This window comes from Microcaecilia unicolor, unplaced genomic scaffold (genome assembly GCF_901765095.1).
Source record: "Microcaecilia unicolor unplaced genomic scaffold, aMicUni1.1, whole genome shotgun sequence".
Lineage (NCBI taxonomy): Eukaryota > Metazoa > Chordata > Amphibia > Gymnophiona > Siphonopidae > Microcaecilia > Microcaecilia unicolor.
This window is the reverse complement of record NW_021963571.1, coordinates 1,001,528-1,022,091: the sequence shown is the minus strand read 5'-3', so window position 1 is coordinate 1,022,091 and position 20,564 is coordinate 1,001,528. Positions and strand designations below refer to the sequence as shown.

Genomic DNA, 20,564 nt, shown 5'->3' with positions numbered 1-20,564 from the left:
ATCATGGGAACTTCAGTTTTGTTGAGAAACCAAGATGGCTGTGCTATGAGCTTAGAAGCCAAGATGGCTACCTTCCTGTTCTATGTAGGACAGTAGGTATGACATTGATAAAAGGCTGTGGGAGGGGGAGAGGAAGGCTAAGGGAGAAAGAATAGGTGATGCCATTTAGGAAAACATGATGGGTGAGTACCTGAATCTAAGTTAGCAAGGATAAACTGAGCTAGGCCTCATTTTATCCTCTCTCTCCAGTGCAACCAGCTCAGGACTCCTAGTTTCCTGCTTTCCTTAGAAAAATTGTAACTAGGTTACAATTGATGCCACAGAGGCTAAATCCACGCCTGGCTTGGCTTGGCCTCGAGGACTTGGCACTTGTGAGCCTAGCACAGACGGGCTGGAATAGAGTTTTATCCTCTGCCTCCATTCTCCCCTGCAGTTGCTGGTGTCGACAGACCTGAAGAATAACCTGCTCCCAGGAAGCCCGCTAAAACTGAAGATCGAGACTGACGATGAGGCCTCCGTGTCCCTGGCTGCCGTGGACTCCGCCGTTTACATCCTGAATAAGAAAAACAGGTTGACCCCCAACAAGGCAAGACCTTTGTACTCTTGCGAATTCATGATGACTGTACACACTTGTCGTGTCCTAGATCCATTCCACCTCTCTCTGTCACGTTATTGCACACTGTTTCTTTACTGGTCCTCTGTTATATCTTTCTGTTTCACTTCCTACTACATTATAACATGTTGCTTCATTTCCTGTTATCTATGTCACTTCCTGCCACATTATAGCACACCATGCCATTTCCTGCCACATTACATTCTACCTTTACTAGTCACCTTTTCTATCCATTGTATCACTCCTGCATGTTATATCTTTCTGTGTCACTGCCACATTATTACACATTGTGTCATTTCCTGCCAACTGTAACCTCGCTCTGTGTCACTTCCTGCCAAGATATAACTCACCATCTTACATCCTGCTATCTGTTATATCTTTCCATGCTGCTAGCATCTGTTATGTTTCACTGTATCATGGCCTGTCAATATATCCTTGTGTGCCGCTCTGTCCAGCTGCTTGGGCGTAAACAGCGGTTGTAAGCTGAATGACTTCACGGTCCCTCCGGCATGTATCAGCTCTGCTCCGTGTTTCCCTAATCCCATTCTACTCTTCCCTATCTCCTACATTCTGCTCAGGTGTTCCAGGCCATGAACTCTTATGACCTTGGATGCTCGGTGGGTAGCGGGAAAGACTTTCAGTCTGTTTTCCAGGATGCGGGTCTCGCATTTGATTCCGGCACAACCAGCAGCTCAATAAGGAAAGGTAATGGCTGTCTTCATGCCTGGGGACTTTTGAGTCATCTGAGATTAACTTGGGCCTTTGGGGGGGGGTGAAAAGAGGGTGGACGTTCTTCCCCCTACCCCCAGATTGGCATGGATTAGCAGGGGGTGGGGGGTACAAACTGTATCGCTGATCCCCAAACTCAGATTGATGGGGAGTTTTGTAAGCTTTGACTCCACAACGTTTCTTCCAGCAACTCTCTCTTTCACATACACACACAGACACTCTTGGTCACTGTTAGATACATACACTGTTCTTCTTCCAGCACCCAAGCACTCTCCCCATTCCTTCCTCTGGGTCCTCCTACCCCACCAGCCTCAAACTCACACAGCACTTCTTTCTGGTCCACATGGACTGATTCATTTGGTATCAACACCCAAAGATTTTGGGTATTTCTCTAGAGACATAGCAATTCATATTGCTTTGGCGTTCTATCTCCTTTCCAACTTGCTTTGGCCCCATCATTGTACTGAAAGTCCTTAGCTAGGAATCATGTACTCAGAAAGCCGCTAGGTCCATGCAATCATAGATCCTAAATCTGGCCACTAGGTGTTGCCACTGTGCAATGACCATGACGTACTCCTCCTGGGCAATATGAACTCCTCCCCCCCAGGAACTTGTATGCTGCCTCCAGTCCTGGTCAAATCACCTTGGGGATACAGCTGAAGACAATCTATGTCCATCGGACAGACCAAACAGATAAATAACTTCTGTATTAAGAAATGCACATTTGGTTCCCTAGCACTAAATCAATTTAACACGTTAACCTAGAAAGATCAAATGCACGTTAACATTTTTTATGAAAACGAATGTGTGAAACGAACCGAGAAAAGCTGAAAGTTGGAAGAGATGCCACATCCTCCATCGATACCCTCAAAGCTATGCACGTGATCTCGATTCCACCTTGCCCTCAGACCTGTCAAAATCTTTTCACAGGTTATGGGTGCCAGTCGGAACCCAGGAGGCAGAAGAGATCGCTGTATTTCAACAGACTAACCCAAGAAAAAGGTGAGAGGGCGGTGGATAGTGGGCAGTCATTCCTCCTCTTCCTTCTATGCTGGTGGAATCCGAGATCCAATTTTTATTGTGCTGATTGTTTTCTGTGATGTGCTCGCCACCGGCTGGGACAACAAGGTGAGTTTTTGTTGACCCGAGTGGGTGCCTGCATTGGCTGTAGGAAGGGGCTGAGACATTGCTGAGGTGAGGACAGGAGAGTGCGGTGTTTGTTTATGTGATACTATAGTGTGTTGTTAGCATGTGTGGTTACCTGTTACGGATGGGTTGTTGTTTGCAAACACATGGCAAATATCGTTGTTACCAAACGAAAACAAGCAGAAAAAAAACATGGCATTTTGTGTTTTTACATTTGCCGATAATTGCAGGGGTGTAGGAAAGGTATGGAAAACAGGTGTGAGGATGTTATAATGCCGTTGTATCGCTCCATGGTGCGACCGCACCTTGAGTATTGTGTTCAATTCTGGTCGCCGCATCTCAAGAAAGATATAGTAGAATTGGAAAAGGTGCAGCGAAGGGCGACTAAAATGATAGCGGGGATGGGACAACTTCCCTATGAAGAAAGACTAAGGAGGCTAGGGCTATTCAGCTTGGAGAAGAGACGGCTGAGGGGAGACATGATAGAGGTATATAAAATAATGAGTGGAGTGGAACAGGTGGATGTGAAGCGTCTGTTCACGCTTTCCAAAAATACTAGGACTAGGGGGCATGCGATTAAACTACAGTGTAGTAAATTTAAAACAAATCAGAGAAAATTTTTCTTCACCCAACGTGTAATTAAACTCTGAAATTCATTGCCGGAAAATGTGGTGAAGGCGGTTAGCTTAGCAGAGTTTAAAAAGGGGTTGGACGGTTTCCTAAAGGACAAGTCCATAAACCGCTACTAAACGGACTTGGAAAAATCCAAAATCCCAGGAATAACATGTATAGAATGTTTGTACGTTTGGGAAGCTTGCCAGGTGCCCTTGGCCTGGATTGGCCGCTGTAGTGGACAAGATGCTGGGCTCGATGGACCCTTGGTCTTTTCCCAGTATGGCATTACTTATGTACTTATGTACTTATGTAGCCAGAACTCCGTTCTGGGGGGGGGGGGGGGGGGGGGGGGGGGCAAAGTATTTCATATGTCGGTTCTCTTCCCCTCAGTTCTCTGAATCATAACTTTGCTGGCGGGGATACCAAAGCACTGCCAGCGGAAGAGATTCTCTGCCGGAGCTGAGCTTGTACTGCTGAAGCAGTGAGGAAGCTGGCAGAGTGGTCCATCTTCTGACGCCAGCACTTCCGCACATGCTCAGTTCAAAACATAAACTGAGCATGTGCGGAATTGCCGGCACCGGAAGCTGGAGCACCCCGCCGGCTTCCTCGCTGCTTCAGCAGTATTGTTGCGGCTCAGGCACAGAATTTATTTGGCTGGTGATGCCACAGTTTTGAAGGGGGCCTGAGACCAAAGTAGGAGGGGCTAGACCCCCAAGGCCCCCTCGTGGCTATGCCAGTGGTGTACACGATTTGCATAGAGCACACTGTCAACGCCATTGCTCCCATTACGACCTACATAAGTACAGAAGTATTGCCACACTGGGACAGACCAAAGGTCCATCAAGCCCAGCATCCTGTTTCCAACAGTGGCCAATCCAGGTCACAAATACCCGGCAAGATCCCGAAAAGTTCAATACATTTTATGCTGCTTAAATAAGCAGTGGATTTTCCACAAGTCAATTTAATAATGGTCTAGGGACTTTTCCTTTAGGAAGCCATCCAAACCTTTTTAAACCCCGCTAAGCTAACCGCCTTTACCACATTCTCTGGCTACGAATTCAAGAGTTTAATTACACGTTGAGTGAATAAAACGTTTTCTCCGATTTGTATTAAATGTACTACTTTGTAGCTTCATCACATGCCCCCTAATCCTAGTATTTTTGGACAGAGTAAACAAACGATTCACGTCTACCCGTTCCACTCCACTCATTATTTTATAGACCTCTATCATATCTCCCCTCAGCCGTCTTTTCTCCAAGCTGAAGAGCCCTAGCCGCTTCACCTATGGGGAAAATCAAAACAAACATTCTCAGAAATGACACAAAACAAACATTTTCCAGCTGCTCATCCCTGTTACCTGTGTTTTGTAAGATAACGATGAGTAGTTCAATGTTTAAACTCCACGGCTAGTGATTAAAAAAAATATTAAAGATCTTTGGTGCTACTGTCCAGTTAGTTAGTGAATAAATAAATAAATGCCAAGGCATTATCTGAATAAATATCTTAGCATATCAGGCACTAAATATCACATGATCTGGACAGACTCTCCATGTCTCATGGATTTTTTCTCCTAATTTTTCTTCTCTCCCTCCTGCACCTCTCTCCTTCATCTCTTTCTTTATCCCCTCACTCCTCCTGTTTTCTTTCTCTCCATCTCTTCCATACCTCTGTTGTCTTACTCTGTGCCCTGCAGCCAACCAGTACAATGACACCAACCAGCAACGGTGCTGTCGGGACGGCATGGCGCTGCTGCCCAGGTACATGAAGCGGACTTGTGAACAACGCACCTCACGGGTCCGTGCGGGCATTTGCCGTGACACCTTCCTCCACTGTTGCAGCTACGCCTCCGAGCTGCGTAAAAAAAGCGTACCCATCAGAGGCCTGGGAAGAAGTAAGGACCTCTTCCGTTTGTAAGCAGGGTACAGCCGTGAGATCGTCTTGTGAATGGCACAAGATGGGGTAGACATGAGAGGTGAACGAATGTATATCCAGTGATCAGGGCTGGTTTTAGACATGGTGGGGCCCAGGGCAGAAATGAAGGAGGAGGCCCCTGCTCCCCCCCTCCCCCTAATCTCCCCACCTGCATTGCTACTATGTGGTCTGGGCATCTCTTCCCATTCTCCCCACCACAGTCCGTCTCCCTCTCTTCCCCTTACCTTGCAGACTTCTTTAAAATTTTTATTTCCCTTCTCAGAGGGGCCCCGGTGCGGCACCCATCCTCACAAGCTGCATCCCGCTATCCTGAAGCTTTCCCTCTCTGCTGCGATCCACCCAGGTGGAAACAGGAAGTTGTGTCAGAGGGGGACGGAATGCGGCAGAGAGCTTTGGGGCAGCAGCAGGCAGCTTGTGAGAATGGCTGCTGCACTGGGGGCCCCTCTGAGTAGGGAAATATATTTTTAAAGAAGATCGGGAGGGGAGGAGGAGATGGACTATGGTGGGGAGAAGGGGAAGAGATGCTTGGATCGTGGGACTCCCTGGAGCTGTGGGGCTGTTTACCCCCCCCCCCCCCCCGCCCTTCTAGTGATGTTCTGAGGATGCATTTGGCTTCTTGATGACCTAAAAGGAGTAGATTTGTATCTCGATGTCATGAGAAGGGTAGGCATATGTTTTCTGGTGATATGAGTAGGGTGAGAAAATGAAAATACATGTCTCTTGATCACCCAAAGAAGACCGATGTATTTCCTTTGATGAGGAGGGTGCAGGTATCATTCTTAGTGACCTGAGGCTGATGGTCCTTGATGATACAAGGGTGACTGTATCTCTTCCTACAGATGACTTGATAACCTGAGTAGGGTGGCTGTGTGTCTGTTATTGGTGTGAAAAGTGGGAATGAATGTTTCCTTGTGACAGCTCTTGTGTAGCTGATTGAAATACCTGATCACGATAACTCTCATCCGCCACTGCAGTGTTCGCTGACAATGAGGATGAGGACTTTATGGATGAAGGCTCTGTACAGAGCAGGACCTATTTCCCTGAGAGCTGGATGTGGAAGACCATCACCGTCAAGGAAAAGGCTATGTAAGCATACACAGCCTCTTGGTTGTGTCTGTCTCTGATATCTTTGTTATGGTTCGCTCTGTGGCATCTCTATGACATCATCATCTTGTCTCTCTGTGACATCATTAGTTTGCCTCTATCTATGACATCTATCTATGACATCAACTCCTACAATATTATCATCTTATCGCTTTGCCTCTATGGCATCATCATCTTGTCTCTGTGACATAATTATTTAGCCTCCTCCCTATGACATCTTCATCGTGCTTCCCTCTGTGACATCATTAGTTTGCCTCTGTCTATGACATCATCTTGTTTCTGATATTATCTTATCATTGTTTTGCCTCTCTATGGCATCATCATCTTGTTTCCCTGTGTGACATAATTATTTAGTTCCCTTCTATAACATCATCTTAGCTCCCTCTGTAGCATCATTTTCTCACTTCCCTCGATGATGACATAATTATTCTGTTACACAGCCATACTGAATACGTCCCTGACTCCATCACCACATGGGAGATCCAGGCAGTCAGCATGTCCGTGGGGAGAGGTGAGTGCGATGCCCATTCCCCAACATACACAACTTTTGACTGGATTAGTTTGATGATCACAGAGTGAGAGCTTGTGGAAGGGGTGGGATTAGAATCTGGGTCTGCAGGTGCCACTGCTGTCCTGTATCGGATCACACAGGGAATGTTGTTTTGACTAGCAATAACTGACAGGATTGTCGATTCTCCTTCTTTCCTGCCCAATCCCCTGCGCTTTCCACGCCATTCTGTGCTGCAGGAATCTGTATCACTGAACCAATGAAAGTGAAAGTTTTCACACCCTTCCACATCTACTTGCGCCTGCCCTACTCCGTCAAACGCTTTGAACAGCTGGAAATCCGCCCTGTGCTCTACAACTACATGGATGCGGATCTTGATGTAAGTTCCCTGGGCAGGAACAGCCTTTGAGGCATAAACACAGGGAAAGCTTTTGCAGTGGACACACAATTTGAAGAGCTGGCATGTGGGTTAGGCAGGGGTGTGCTGGTAAATTTTTAACAACAGGCTCTTTCTCCGGACCTAGCCAGAGAAAGGGGGGGGGGGGGGTAGCAACACTTGTCTCTCTCTCCTCCCTCCCTTCCTGCAGGCACACTAGGCATACCTTTGCTGGCAGCCAATAAATGGACTGCCATCACTCCCAATGTCTTCCTGTGAGCAGCATGCTGGAACTTCTCACACATGCCGGAGAAATCCCAGCCTGCTGCTCAGAGCTGGAAACAAGGAGCGGGGAGCAGCAGCAGTCTATTTACTTGGCTCAGCATCCCCACCAGCAAAGTAAAAGAGAATTCAGCAGGGGGCCCAAGCCCACATTTTGGGAGCCAGTTGTTAAAGTAGCCATGGAGGGCCCTACTTTAACAACCGGCTCCCAAAATTCTTAAAAACTTAACAACCGGCTCTTGCGAGCCTGTGAAAGCCTGCTCCAGCACACCACTGGGGTTAGGCTGGTTTTGCCTCCTTTGTCGCCCTTCTTGCTTGCTTTGAACTTTACAACTCAACGTGAGCTTGTGCACTTGGATACTGCAGAGAGAAAATGGAATATAAAGGTCAGGATGTGTTCTCTTCTGCGGTTGTTGAGCATTGTCAGGCTAGAGTAACACAATGCATGAGAAAAGGGTAAAACTGCCCCAGAAATTAGCAGGTATGAGCTATGCAGAACACATCCTGAGCTTTGACAATGCAATTCTTCAGTACTAAAATTTTCAGTTAGTGAAGTACTACTATAATTGCTTGTGCTTCTTTTTCTCCCCCCCCCCCCCTTCCTCCGGCAGGTGAAAGTGCACATGGAGAAGACTGAGGGGATTTGCAGCCCAGCCACTGCCACTGGGCCCAAGATACAGTCCGTGCTGGTGCCAGCCCAATCAGCGATTCCTGTGCCCTTCTCTATCATCCCCATGGGAAAGCTGGACCTGCCCGTAACGGTGGAAGCAAGGGGACGCATGGGATTGGGAGACCGGATCACCAAAGTCCTTCATATTGTGGTGAGATGGACTGTTTCAACTTTCTCTCTTCCAGGAACAGAAAGGACTAATGAGAGACAGAGGAGGACAGCCGAGAGAAATACAAACAGATAGAGAGAGAGAGAGAGGGCAAGCGATAATGAGGGTGGATAGACAGACGATAGGGAGAGACACAGCGAGTGAGAACTAGAGTGGATATGTAACGGGTCCGAAAATCAGGAGGCGAAAGACAAATTGGTTCCAAAACAAAACAACTTTTATTGCCAGCAATTCACACAGCACCGAGTACAATCTCAGAATACTGTGTGTCGAGCGTCATCTGACACTCGTTCTTATACAGATTACTAGTCATGCGCATAAAACGCATCATACGTCACACACACACACATGCGCAGCACAGGCACATGCGCAATACATTAGTAGTTCTGTAGTTCTCACAGAGAAAAGATACGTCAGTTTCATAGCTTTCATAGAAATTGTTACTTTGCAAGAAATGTAACTTATTGCAGTGTTCCAGCACATCTACACAATACAGCCTCTATGCATGGATCACGAGACTGGGCTGGCAGAGCCAGCTGCCTTCCATACAACCCTAAATTGCTGACTACTACAATTTGTTATCTAGCTGCTGGTTAACAAATACATACTACTAGTAAAAGTCTAAACTGCACAGGTTTTGGTCTTAGTCTAGGCTCATTATATGTAAGGCACAAAAGGTCCAGTGCATTAATAAAGTATGGCTAAAAGGCCAAAAGCAGAGGTAGAGTCCATAAGTATAAGTCCATCAGTAGGCACAAAACATGAGGTTGTTCTGGTGGTCAGTAGTATTCATAGTATTCGAGTAGTATCCAGCGTTCCACCCCTTCAGATAGACAGAGAGAGAGAGAGCGACTGAGAAACAAGGGAGATAGAGAAGGAGAGAGAGCGAGTGAGAGCATAAGTCGCTCCTTCATATGCTGGGTACCAATCTCAAAATGGCTGCCAGGTCTGCCTGGGCAGTCTCAACAGCCATCTTGATTCAGCGGGGCACCGAGCAGGAACAAGTAGGCTCCGTTCCTGCTCTCAAAGAGGCCACTAGACCACCAGCATTTGTTAAGCTAGGCCTGGGGAGGGCCTACTGGGTTATCTGGCAGCCTGGGGGGGGGGGGGGGGGGGACAGATCTTTGTTGGGGAGGGGGCGGTTGCCAGTAGCGGAGAGTGATTGAGAGTGGGGAGGAAGAAACCCCAACCTGGATTTCAGGTCGGTTTTGGTGCCACGTCCAAAAACGAAATTCGGTCGGCCTCTAACTTTATGTTTCTGCTGGTTCTTGCTTGGTGAACTAAAGGCACAGTTCGACAGAAACAGGAGGTGCGAGAAGGGTACATGAGAGACAGAGAGACATCACAAACATGGTACAGACAGACAGAGAGAGAGAGAACCTGCCTAGTGTCTCCATAAATAAATAAATCCTAATAATTAAATAGAGAGAACCTGAGTTCCCTTCCTGGGTCTGGCTTCTGCTTCTGTGGCCCGCCAGGGCTGGGAATTCTGTGTAGACGGCACCCACAACGCCCGGAAGAAGACCGTTCACCGATAATTTCTAGTGACTGGGCAAGGTCAGGCCAAGGACTGTCATTATGATGGCTGCTGGGTATGTGTGGTACTGGTGGTGGTGGTGGGGGGGGAGGGTATTGTAAAATAGAAGGAAAAAGCCCAAGGGACCACAGAAGTAGCCAACACAGAGATAGATAGACATAGTGAGTGATGGGAGGGGGGGGGGGGGGAGTGAGAGAGAGAGAGTCTGGCCCCTGGCTGTGGTCTCTGCCTGACATGCGCTTTCTTCCCCTCTAGAGGGAGGGTATTTCCAAACTGGAAGAGAAGACATACCAGTTGGACTCTGCCAGTAAGTGCTGGGGACCTGCTGGAGCTGTGCTACGTGGAATGAGGGAAGGTGTTACTGAGAGGGTCTCTCTGATCTGAGGCTATGCTCTGGGGAACAGGGGTCTATAGTACAGTATTATGGCCTGTATTGGTGACTCACACTTTCTGCCTCTTTTGACGCTCTTTCCCTCTCTTTCTTAAAATGAATCGGAGAAAATGTTTCGTTACTCAACGTGTAATTAAACTCTGGAATTCGTTGCCAGAGAATGTGGTAAAGGCGGTTAGCTTAGCGGGGTTTTAAAAAGGTTTGGATGGCTTCCTAAAGGAAAATTCCTTAGATCAGTATTAAATTAGACTTGGGGAAAATCCACTATTTCTGGGATAAGCAGAATAAAATGTTTTGTACTTTTTTGGGATCTTGCCAAGTATTTGTGACCTAGATTAGCCACTGTTAGAAACAGGATGCTGGGCTTCATGACCTTTGGTCTATCCCAGTTTGGCAATACTTATGTACTTATCTACTCTTTCCCATTCTGCTTGCTTACAGCGGAGGGGGTTATAGTAAAGTGCTATAACCATTTTTCTTTACTTTCACAGTTTCTAGGGGTCGATCTCTGCAGATCCTGGGGGAGATTCCTTCCAACCTAATCCCAGATGCCGATTTCAGCATGAGTGTTCGAATCAGCGGTGAGTGTCACATTTCTGGCCTTCCCCTCTCCCTCCTCCTCCTAGATTCAGATTCAAAGACAATTTCTGGCCCTGGGAATGTGTTCAGGTGCTGCCCAGGTGAAAACAAAGCGGTGGAAAGAAAGCAATTACGGAGGACAGAAAACAAGACAGCTGCCCGGGTCCTGGTGCTGCTCAGTCTCTCGTCTTGCATCAGATCAGGGTTCTGGTCAGGTGGCAGGAGATGACGGATTTTGAAGTTCTAGCTGTTGTTACTTCTCTGTCCCCAAATGGAGTTTTTTTTTCCCTGCTCATTCTTTAGTGGAAGCTCTTTGGAGTAGATATTCAGCCGGTGTCAGTGAGTGTTTCTTTCTTATGTGGTTAAGTGTGATATTCAGCCCTTAACCGCATCAGCAACACCGCATAATGATAGGACTGACTTTTATGGGGTCCAATTTGATGGCTAGACTTAGGCCGTTAACCCCTGGATTCTAAATAAGGTGCAATGAGTAGCACGCATTAAACTGTGCGTGTGGCCAATTTATACACGCTACTCAATTGAGTAATGAGCTAGTTAGTGATGATAATTGGCCAATAACAATCAATTATCACTAATTGGCAATAATTTGAATTTGCGCGTGCTACTTTTTCAGGCGTATTCTATAAACAGGCAGGTGTAAATGTCAGCGTATATAGCTGAAAAGGGGGCCTGGCCATGGGAGGAGTGTGGGTGTATTGGGGGCATCAATTATAGCTACGTCATGCAAGGTTCCACGTTAGGAGTTACGGACCAAGAAAGGAATCTGGGTGTCGTCGTCGATAACACACTGAAACCTTCTGCTCAGTGTGCTGCTGCGGCTAAGAAAGCGAATAGAATGTTGGGTATTATTAGGAAAGGTATGGAAAACAGGTGTGAGGATGTTATAATGCCGTTGTATCGCTCCATGGTGCGACCGCACCTTGAGTATTGTGTTCAATTCTGGTTGCCGCATCTCAAGAAAGATATAGTAGAATTGGAAAAGGTGCAGCGAAGGGCGACTAAAATGATAGCGGGGATGGGACGACTTCCCTATGAAGAAAGACTAAGGAGGCTAGGGCTATACAGCTTGGAGAAGAGACGGCTGAGGGGAGACATGATAGAGGTATATAAAATAATGAGTGGAGTGGAACAGGTGGATGTGAAGCGTCTGTTCACGCTTTCCAAAAATACTAGGACTAGGGGGCATGCGATGAAACTACAGTGTAGTAAATTTAAAACAAATCGGAGAAAAGGTTTCTTCACCCAACGTGTAATTAAACTCTGGAATTCGTTGCCGGAGAAAGTGGTGAAGGCGGTTAGCTTAGCAGAGTTTAAAAAGGAGTTGGACGGTTTCCTAAATGATAAGTCCATAAACCGCTACTAAACAGACTTGGAAAAATCCAAAATTCCATGAATAACATGTATAGAATGTTTGTACGTTTGGGAAGCTTGCCAGGTGCCCTTGGCCTGGATTGGCCGCTGTCGTGGACAGGATGCTGGGCTCGATGGACCCTTGGTCTTTTCCCAGTATGGCATTACTTATGTACTTATGTACTTATTATATTTACGCGTATTATAGAATTCGGGGGAACACGAATACATCAAGTTTTCGGTGGCGTAAATGGCCTCGGCTAAAAGTATGCGCATTCCCCCCCCAGCCTATGCATTTTTCTATAAACCACCTTATATAGAATCTAGCCGTAAGTGCTGATTATCGGCACAACCATATAAGTGCTGACTCCACCCCGTACCGCCCAAAAAATAGCTGGCTTTGAGTTTAGCGGTTCGTGGTCCAGCCTTTCTCCTTCCCTAAACCCACCCCCTTTTCAAGCTGTCCAGCCTTTCTCTTTCCTAACCCCACTCCCTTTTGAGGTGTCCAGCCTCTCTCCTTCCCTAACCCCACCCTTTCAAGGTGTCCAGCCTCTCTCCTTCCCTAAACCCACCCCTTTCAAGGTGTCCAGCCTCTCTCATTCCCTAACCCCACCCCTTTCAAGGTGTTCAGCCTCTCTCCTTTCCTAACCTCACCCCCTTTCAAGCTGTCCAGCCTCTCTCATTCCCTAACCCCACCCCTTTCAAGGTGTTCAGCCTCTCTCCTTTCCTAACCTCACCCCCTTTCAAGCTGTCCAGCCTCTCTCCTTCCCTAACCCCACTCCCTTTCAAGGTGTCCAGTCTCCCTCCTTCCCTAACCCTACCCCCTTTTGAGCTGTCCAGCCTCTCTCCTTCCTTAACCCCACCCCTTTTGAGGTGTCCAGCAAGTTTGCCAGATGGGAAAAATTTTCCCAGCCGAAAATCAGCCCTAAACCCAGCCAAAAAACGCCCAAAGTAATACCCCGCCTCCCACTTCACCAACCCCGCCTCTCACGTCACCAGCCCCGCCCCCAACGTCACCAGCTCCGCCTCCCACATCACCAACCCCGCCCCCGTCACCAACCCCGCCTCCCACATCACCAACCCCGCCCCCTGACGTCGCCCCTGACGTCGTTAACCCTGGAAAAGCTTCTATTGGACCAAATTGGACCAATAGAAGCCCCCCGAAAAAAAGCAGACAGCGGCCACAGAGATAAACAGCCCAAACCCGCACCCCGCAGCCGCCGAAATTTGTCCGCAGCTGCCGGCGGAAACCCCGCCCAATGTTGCGGGAAGACCGCAACCCTGGCAACAATGGTGTCCAGCATCTCTTCTTCCCTAACCCCACCCCTTTCAAGCTGTCCAGCCTCTCTCCTTCCCTAACCCCACCCCCTTTCAAGCTGTCCAGCCTCTCTCCTTCCCTAACCCCCACTCCCTTTCAAGCTATCCAGCCTCTCTTCTTCCTTAACCCCACCCCCTTTCGAGGTGTCCAGCATCTCTTCTTCCCTTCCCTACCCTACCCTCCTCCAGGGCAGCACATTTGGTGGGTGGCACTGACACAGTGTCGGTGTTCCCAAACAAGATTCAATCTGGCTGATATTGAAAATGATTTAAGCAGGCAAGAGAAGCTGAATATTAGTGATTAGTGCCTGTGCCGAAACCAGCTAACTTGTGGGCATTCTGGGGACGGAACTGGCACTTCTGCAGTTAAGAGGAGAAAGGGAAGGGAATGGGGCTTGATATACCGTCTTTCTGTGTGTGTTTTTTTTTTTTGTAACTACATTCAAAGTGGTTTACATAGTATATACAGGTACTTTTTTGTACTTGGGACAATAGAGGGTTAAGTGACTTGCCCAGAGTCACAAGGAGCTGCAGTGGGACTCAAACCCAGTTCCCCAGGATCATAGTCCACTGCACTAACCACTAGGCTACTCCTCCACTCCCACTATTCAGCCAATATTCAGCACTTAATCGCATAAGATTACTTCAATTGGGCTGCATAAAACACAGTCCTATCTTTAAGCAGTTCAGCTTATGCAGTTAAGTGCCGAACATTGCATTTAACTGCATAAGTTTTTGCGCCAACTTAAATCCGGATATTTAATGCCTGTGCCTGGACATGGCCTGGCATTGAATATCTGGGAATACAGCGAGCGGCAGCTAAAGAAACACTGACCGCCAACAATATTGGCAGAAATGTAATTGGCGTACGCCTTGAGTATCTGCGAATGCTAAAGGCCTGCCATGTCCTGCCTCTTCCCAACATCCTTTTCTAGAGAAGGCAGGACTGAGCAGGTATTGACTCTGCTTGAACCTATCTTTCTTTCCTTTTTGACTCTGTCTTTCTTTCTTGCATGTTTTACCCCCGATTCCAGTTGAGGCTGGCACACCAGGCGGAATTAAAAGCTCTTTTGGTTTTCAAGTCAGTAAAGCATCTCTTTCTCTTTTTCTCTCTTTCTCACCCTCTGGGACTGGTCTCTAACCCCCAATTCAAAACCCCTGGCTGCAGCTGACAGTGCACTGGAGACGGTTAATAACAGCCTCGCCGCGGATGGGGTCAGCCGCCTGATCCGTGTGCCGACCGGCTGTGCAGAACAGACCATGATATATATGGCACCCAGTGTCTATGCCATGAAGTACTTGGATGAGACTGAGCAGTGGATCAATCTGAGCCCAGAGCGGAAGATCGAGGCACTGAAAAATATGGAATCAGGTAGGGTACATGGTAGACACACACACACCCCTGTGCAAGCTTGCCACATAAACACAAACACACACCTACACAATTACACACACCTACACAATTGCACACATACACACACACCTCAGTGCAAGCTTGCCACATAAACACAAGCACACACCTACACAATTACACACACACACTTACACAATTGCACACATACACATCTATACACCAGTGCAAGATTCCCGCATAAACACACACACACCTACACAATTACACACACACACACACACACCAGTGCAAGCTTCCCACATAAACACACACACACCTACACAATTGCGCACACACACACACACACACACACCAGTGCAAGCTTAGCACATAAATACAAACACACGCCTACACAATTACATACAGATACAGACACACACATCCATACACCAGTGCAAGGTTCCCGCATAAACACACACACACCTACTCAATTGCACACACACACACCAGTGCAAGCTTGTCACATAAACACAAACACATACCTACACAATTACACACACACACACACCTACAAGCACCTACACAATTCCACACATACACATCTATCCACCAGTGCAAGCTTCCCACGTACACACACACACCAGTGCAAGCTTCCTACATAAAACACACACACACCTACACAATTGCGCGCACACACACACACATACCAGTGCAAGCTTAGCACATAAATACAAACACATACCTACACAATTACATACAGACACAGACAGACACATCCATACACCAGTGCAAGGTTCCCGCATAAACACACACACACACACACACACCAGTGCAAGCTTTCCACATAAACGCACACACCTACACAATTGCACACACACATACACACACATACATACATACAAACACACACACACCAGTGCAAGCTTAGCACATAAATACAAACACACACCTACACAATTACATACAGACACAGACACACACATCCATACACCAGTGCAAGGTTCTTGCATAAACACACACACACCTACACAATTGCACACACACACACCAGTGCAAGCTTGTCACATAAAACAAACACATACCTACACAATTACACACACACACACCTACATGCACCTACACAATTGCACACATACACATCTATACACCAGTGCAAGATTCCCGCATAAACACAATCACGCACACACACACTCACACCAGTGGTCGCTTCTCACATAAACACACACACACACACACATGTTGACATGTCCATGCTCTATTTCAGGTTACGCCAGGATCTTAACTTTCCAGAAGGCGGACGGGTCGTACGGAGCCTGGACCCACACCCCAAGCAGCACCTGGTGGGTATCTGTGGCTCAGCTTCTGATCACTGATTTATTCTTTCTTTAAAAGTTTCGAAGACCTGCCTTTCTGAACTGCAGGAGATGCCCAAAGTGGAAGCAGCCTGTACCTGCTATATGTTGACACATTCGTACATAGAACAGTGCGGATCTGCCTCCAGCGTATGCCCTGGGCTTTACACCTGGTTTCAGCTGGAGAAACTCCTCGCAGTCAAAGCTGAGTGTGGATCCCGGAGCTGTGCGCTGTTCTCTAAAGAGCACCAATCCCGGAACCCTCATTATAGAACACCGTCCAGCGCTGATATTTTTTTCACTGACAACTTTCCAGCCACATTTACCGAATCCAGCCCATAGTGCCTAAATGCAAAGGGGCCGCGCACATGGGCGGGCAGGGGTGTGTCTTGCAGTTCAGTGTGTAAGTTACTAAATGCCATTGCTAATGTGGACAACTGCTGACATTTTGTGTGGGATTTACACCGTGCATTGACATGGCGAAAGTACTCGCTCCTATATTTGGCGACGCATACGATATTCTGTAACGGCGATTATTTGTGGAGTTGCCGTTACACAATTGGCGTTTGGCTCCCTGATTTTTGGCCCCTGGAGTGACTGTTCGCCGGGGCCGTCCCGAGGGCACACAGGTGGTGCAGCCTCACAGGACAGGAGGGAAAGAGAAATGCAAAAATTGCTTTCCATCCTTTTGTCTCCCCTGCAATGGCCGCAGCACAGGGGTCCGTGGTCACATGCTGCAGTTCCAGCTTGGGACGGCTTTTTGCAGAACCGGAGGAGCAAGGGGTTGAGGTTCTGTCCCATTCTTTGTGGTTTGGGGTTAATCATGGAGCCATCTGTGTATCCCTATCTCTCCGATTTAAAAGCCCCATTTCTTTGACTTTTCTGAAGGCATACTGGAGACCTGCGTACCAGGAGAATCGCCCACTGCGTTTCACACTCACTTCTGCCTTCTCAGGGGGCTTCTGATAGCCATACAATGTGTGCAGGGACTTCCTGCTGAACTGTGGCCTTAAAGATGTCTCTGCGGCTTCTGTCCCTGCATTTAGAAGCCAAAAGTTTGAAAAGGCAGATGAGGAATTTAAGGCCCTTTAGTCTACCCATCACTCATACTCCCTTCCTGGGATGGATCACTTCAATCACTCTCTATCTGTTGCCTCTAATGAGCCCATGGGCTGTCTCTCTTTTTCGTCTCTCCCTTTAGGCTGACAGCTTTCGTAGCAAAGGTGCTGTCCCTTTGCCGGGAATATATGAATGTGGATGAGAATCATATTAGAAAAGCTGTCACCTTCCTGCTGTCTAAACAGAATTCCTCCACTGGGGAGTTCTATGACCCCCACCCGGTGTACCACAGGGAGATGCAGGCAAGTTCCAACCCCCCTATCTCACTACCCCTACTTCGCTCCCTGCCCCCATCTCACTACCTCTCCCCATCCCACTCTCTGCCCCATCGCTCTCTGGCTGTCCCTCTGTTGTACTACAGGGAGATGCAGGCCAGTCTTCCATTTCTCTCCATCTCCCTCCTCTGTCTCAGTCCGAGTGTCTCACAGGAATATAGGGATGTCTCTCTCCACCTCTCCCATTTCCTAAGCCTTGGTGATCTTTGTGTGAATATCTGTGTGTTTCTCTGTATTTTTTTTTAGGGGGGTGTTGGAGGTCTCGAAGGGGATGTGACTCTTACAGCCTTTGTGACCATAGCTGTGCATCACACCCTCCCTCTCCACAAGGAAGACCCTGGTGCCCTGGTATAGAAATCCTGCACTCTGCACATGTCTGTCTGTCTGTCTCTGTTTCCCGTAGTCTGTGTGTCTTTACTAATGTGTCTGTTTTTCTCTGTTTCTTGCGTGCAGTTAGGGTTACCAACCGGCTCCAGATTATCCCAACAGGGTTGATCCAGTCCTGGGTTTACCCCATTGCAAGCAGGAATTTGTAGTCTTGCTTTTCTTAGGGAATCCAGTTTGGAAATCAGAACTACAAGTCTCTGCATGCAATTGGGCAAAATCTGGCCTGGATCAACCCTGTCAGGTAAATCTGGAGCCAGTTGGCAGCCCTACTTTGTAATTTCTGTGTGTGTGCCTGTGTCTGTCTGTCTCTCTCTCTCTCTTCCCACCTCCCTGTGTATCTTTATCTCAATGACTGTTTCTCTCTGTCTCCCTCTCCCTGTCTCTCGTAGTCTTTCTATATACCCATCTGTCTGTCTCAGCCTCTTTCTGGGTCCATCTCTCTCTCTTACCTCTTTCTGTCTCTCGTTCTCTATTTTTCTCTGTGTGTCTATATGTCTTCCTTTCTTTCTCCCTCTCTGTCTCTCTCATTATCTGCATTTCTGAATCTCTCTGTTTTGTTTTGTTTTTTTGTCTTGGTCTGTTTCCCTCTCTCAACAGTCTCCCCTTCTCTTTTGCTCTCAGAGAAAAAGCATTAAGGATGCCACAGCTTTCCTTCAGAGGCGCCTGCTTGGGCTGTCTCGCCCCTACGCCATCGCCATCTCCGCCTACGCCCTGGCCCTGGCATCACATGACCCTGCTGCCAAAGAGGAGGCACACAGTATACTGATGGACTATGCCACGGAGATTGGAGGTCAGATCCAGCACCGCCCTGCCTCTCCAAGGGCTGGGAGGCAAGACCCTGAGTTCTAATCCCCAGCTCTGGCCCTAGTGGGCCAATGATTAGAAGCAAACACAGGCGCTAGAGGCTGTTAGCGCCATACTAGCGCCTTCGTTTGCTACCGCCCCATGATCAGAGCCCTTAAGCGCGTCAAACAACACGCTCGCGGGCTCTGAACGCAACTTAACACCAGCTCAGAGCTGGCGTTAAGGTTTGCAGACCATTGAGAAGGAATTGTGAGCCCTGTCCAACATTCATTTGCATGCTAGTAGGCCCCCATTCACCCCAATACAGCCCGCCCCCCACAGGAGTAGGAACCTCACCCCCCCTTATATGGTGTGAAGCCCTGCCCAGCACATCCCAGGATGCACTGGGCAGGGCTGTACGCCGCCATTAGGCTACTCCTTCATTCCGTCTTGTCATGTCTTGTCGCGTTGCATCACTTCGCTTAGCTGACTAAGTGCTATTTAACTGTCCAGGGCCATTCCTAGCTGGTTAAATAGCACTGAATATCAGGGTTGGTGCCCAAAATCTGTGCGTTAGCATAATATTTTATAGCGGCAGCTGGGCACCAACACTGACACCATGTAAAAGACAGGTGTAAATGTTGCTGCCCTCTTCTTCCCTTTCTTTCTTTCACAAATATTCGTGTAAATCGCTCAGATATTTCTATTATTTTCGGGATAGTATATAAAGGTGAAGTATGAACTATGAAACCCGCCCATATCCCACCCACCCACATGCCTGTCTTGCAGTTACCACGAAAGCACGTACAGGTCAATATTCAAAGTGATTCAGCTGCACTTAACTGGTTAGTATTTATTTATTGTATTTGCTGCATTTGTACCCCACATTTTCCCACCTATTTGCAGGTTCAATGTGGCTTACATTATGTTGGAAAGGCATCACTATTAACAGAGTAAGAGGTTCGGCGTAAGGTTACATATTAATGTGTAAGAAATCAGATAAATAGGGTCAATAGAATGATATGCATAACATAAAAGTGAGAGCAGGTTAAGATATAATGATCAATAATGATAATAAAATAATCAAATTAGAAGGGATCAGTATTGGTTCAGGTACAGATTGGAATCAAGTCATTAGGGAGGATTCTTTTTGTAAGTCTCTTCGAACAGGTGCGTCTTCAGTAACTTCCGGAAGGTTGTCGTGTGCTGTTTTTATAGTATTCGGTAGTTTATTCCATGATTGTGTACAGAGGTATGTGAAGGTAGATGCGTGTATTGTAACATAGTAACATAGTAGATGACGGCAGAAAAAGACCTGCACGGTCCACCCAGTCTGCCCAACAAGATAAACTCACATGTGCCATTTTTTGTGTATACCTTACCTTGATTTGTATCTGTCATTTTCAGGGCACAGACCGTATAAGTCTGCCCAGCACTATCCCTGCCTCCCAACCACCAGCCCCGCCTCCCACCAGTGAAAATCAGTGAAAATACCTGGTTAGCGCTGAACTGAAAACTGGCTATTTGGGGGGGAGGGGGGGCGTCTGAGGACGAAGTTGGCACTTAACAGCCAGGTTAACCGCATAAAAGCCAGTCCTATCTTTATGTGGTAAGTGCGCACTGAGGGGGGTCTTTTCCAAAGCGGCGGTAAGTCCAACGCGGGCTTACCGCTCGCTAAAATGGAAGTACCGCTGGGCTACCACAGCAGCCTGGCGGTAGTTCCCACCCCCAGCGCTACCCGGCGGTAATTGGACAGTGCCGTGCACTGCCCAGTTACTGCCAGGTTAGCACAGGAACCCTTACCACCACCCCCAAAATGGGTGCACGTCATGTGCTTCACCCACTGCGGTAAAAGAGGGCTACGGCGCACATCAAAAACACGCGCCGAAGCCAGCGCAGGCCCCCTTTTGTCACAGCTTCATAAAAGGACCCCTTAACTAGCTATGCATTAGCCAGCTCCGGAAACAGCTGCCCAG

General features: G+C 47.8%; 1 protein-coding gene across 1 annotated transcript in view; it reads left to right on the top strand.

Annotated features, from left to right (window-relative positions):
* Nucleotides 1–20,564, top strand: part of LOC115459431 (complement C4-like) — a 64,690-nt gene that overhangs the window by 19,801 nt on the left and 24,325 nt on the right. The window contains exons 14-28 of the mRNA XM_030189255.1: nt 434–586; nt 1,192–1,318; nt 2,273–2,344; nt 4,797–4,994; nt 6,010–6,121; nt 6,580–6,650; nt 6,887–7,026; nt 7,917–8,126; nt 9,937–9,988; nt 10,564–10,653; nt 14,508–14,711; nt 15,937–16,012; nt 17,226–17,385; nt 17,665–17,766; nt 18,427–18,595. Of these exons, the coding sequence (XP_030045115.1) occupies nt 434–586; nt 1,192–1,318; nt 2,273–2,344; nt 4,797–4,994; nt 6,010–6,121; nt 6,580–6,650; nt 6,887–7,026; nt 7,917–8,126; nt 9,937–9,988; nt 10,564–10,653; nt 14,508–14,711; nt 15,937–16,012; nt 17,226–17,385; nt 17,665–17,766; nt 18,427–18,595 (1,936 nt within the window). The remainder of the gene's footprint in view (nt 1–433; nt 587–1,191; nt 1,319–2,272; nt 2,345–4,796; nt 4,995–6,009; nt 6,122–6,579; nt 6,651–6,886; nt 7,027–7,916; nt 8,127–9,936; nt 9,989–10,563; nt 10,654–14,507; nt 14,712–15,936; nt 16,013–17,225; nt 17,386–17,664; nt 17,767–18,426; nt 18,596–20,564) is intronic.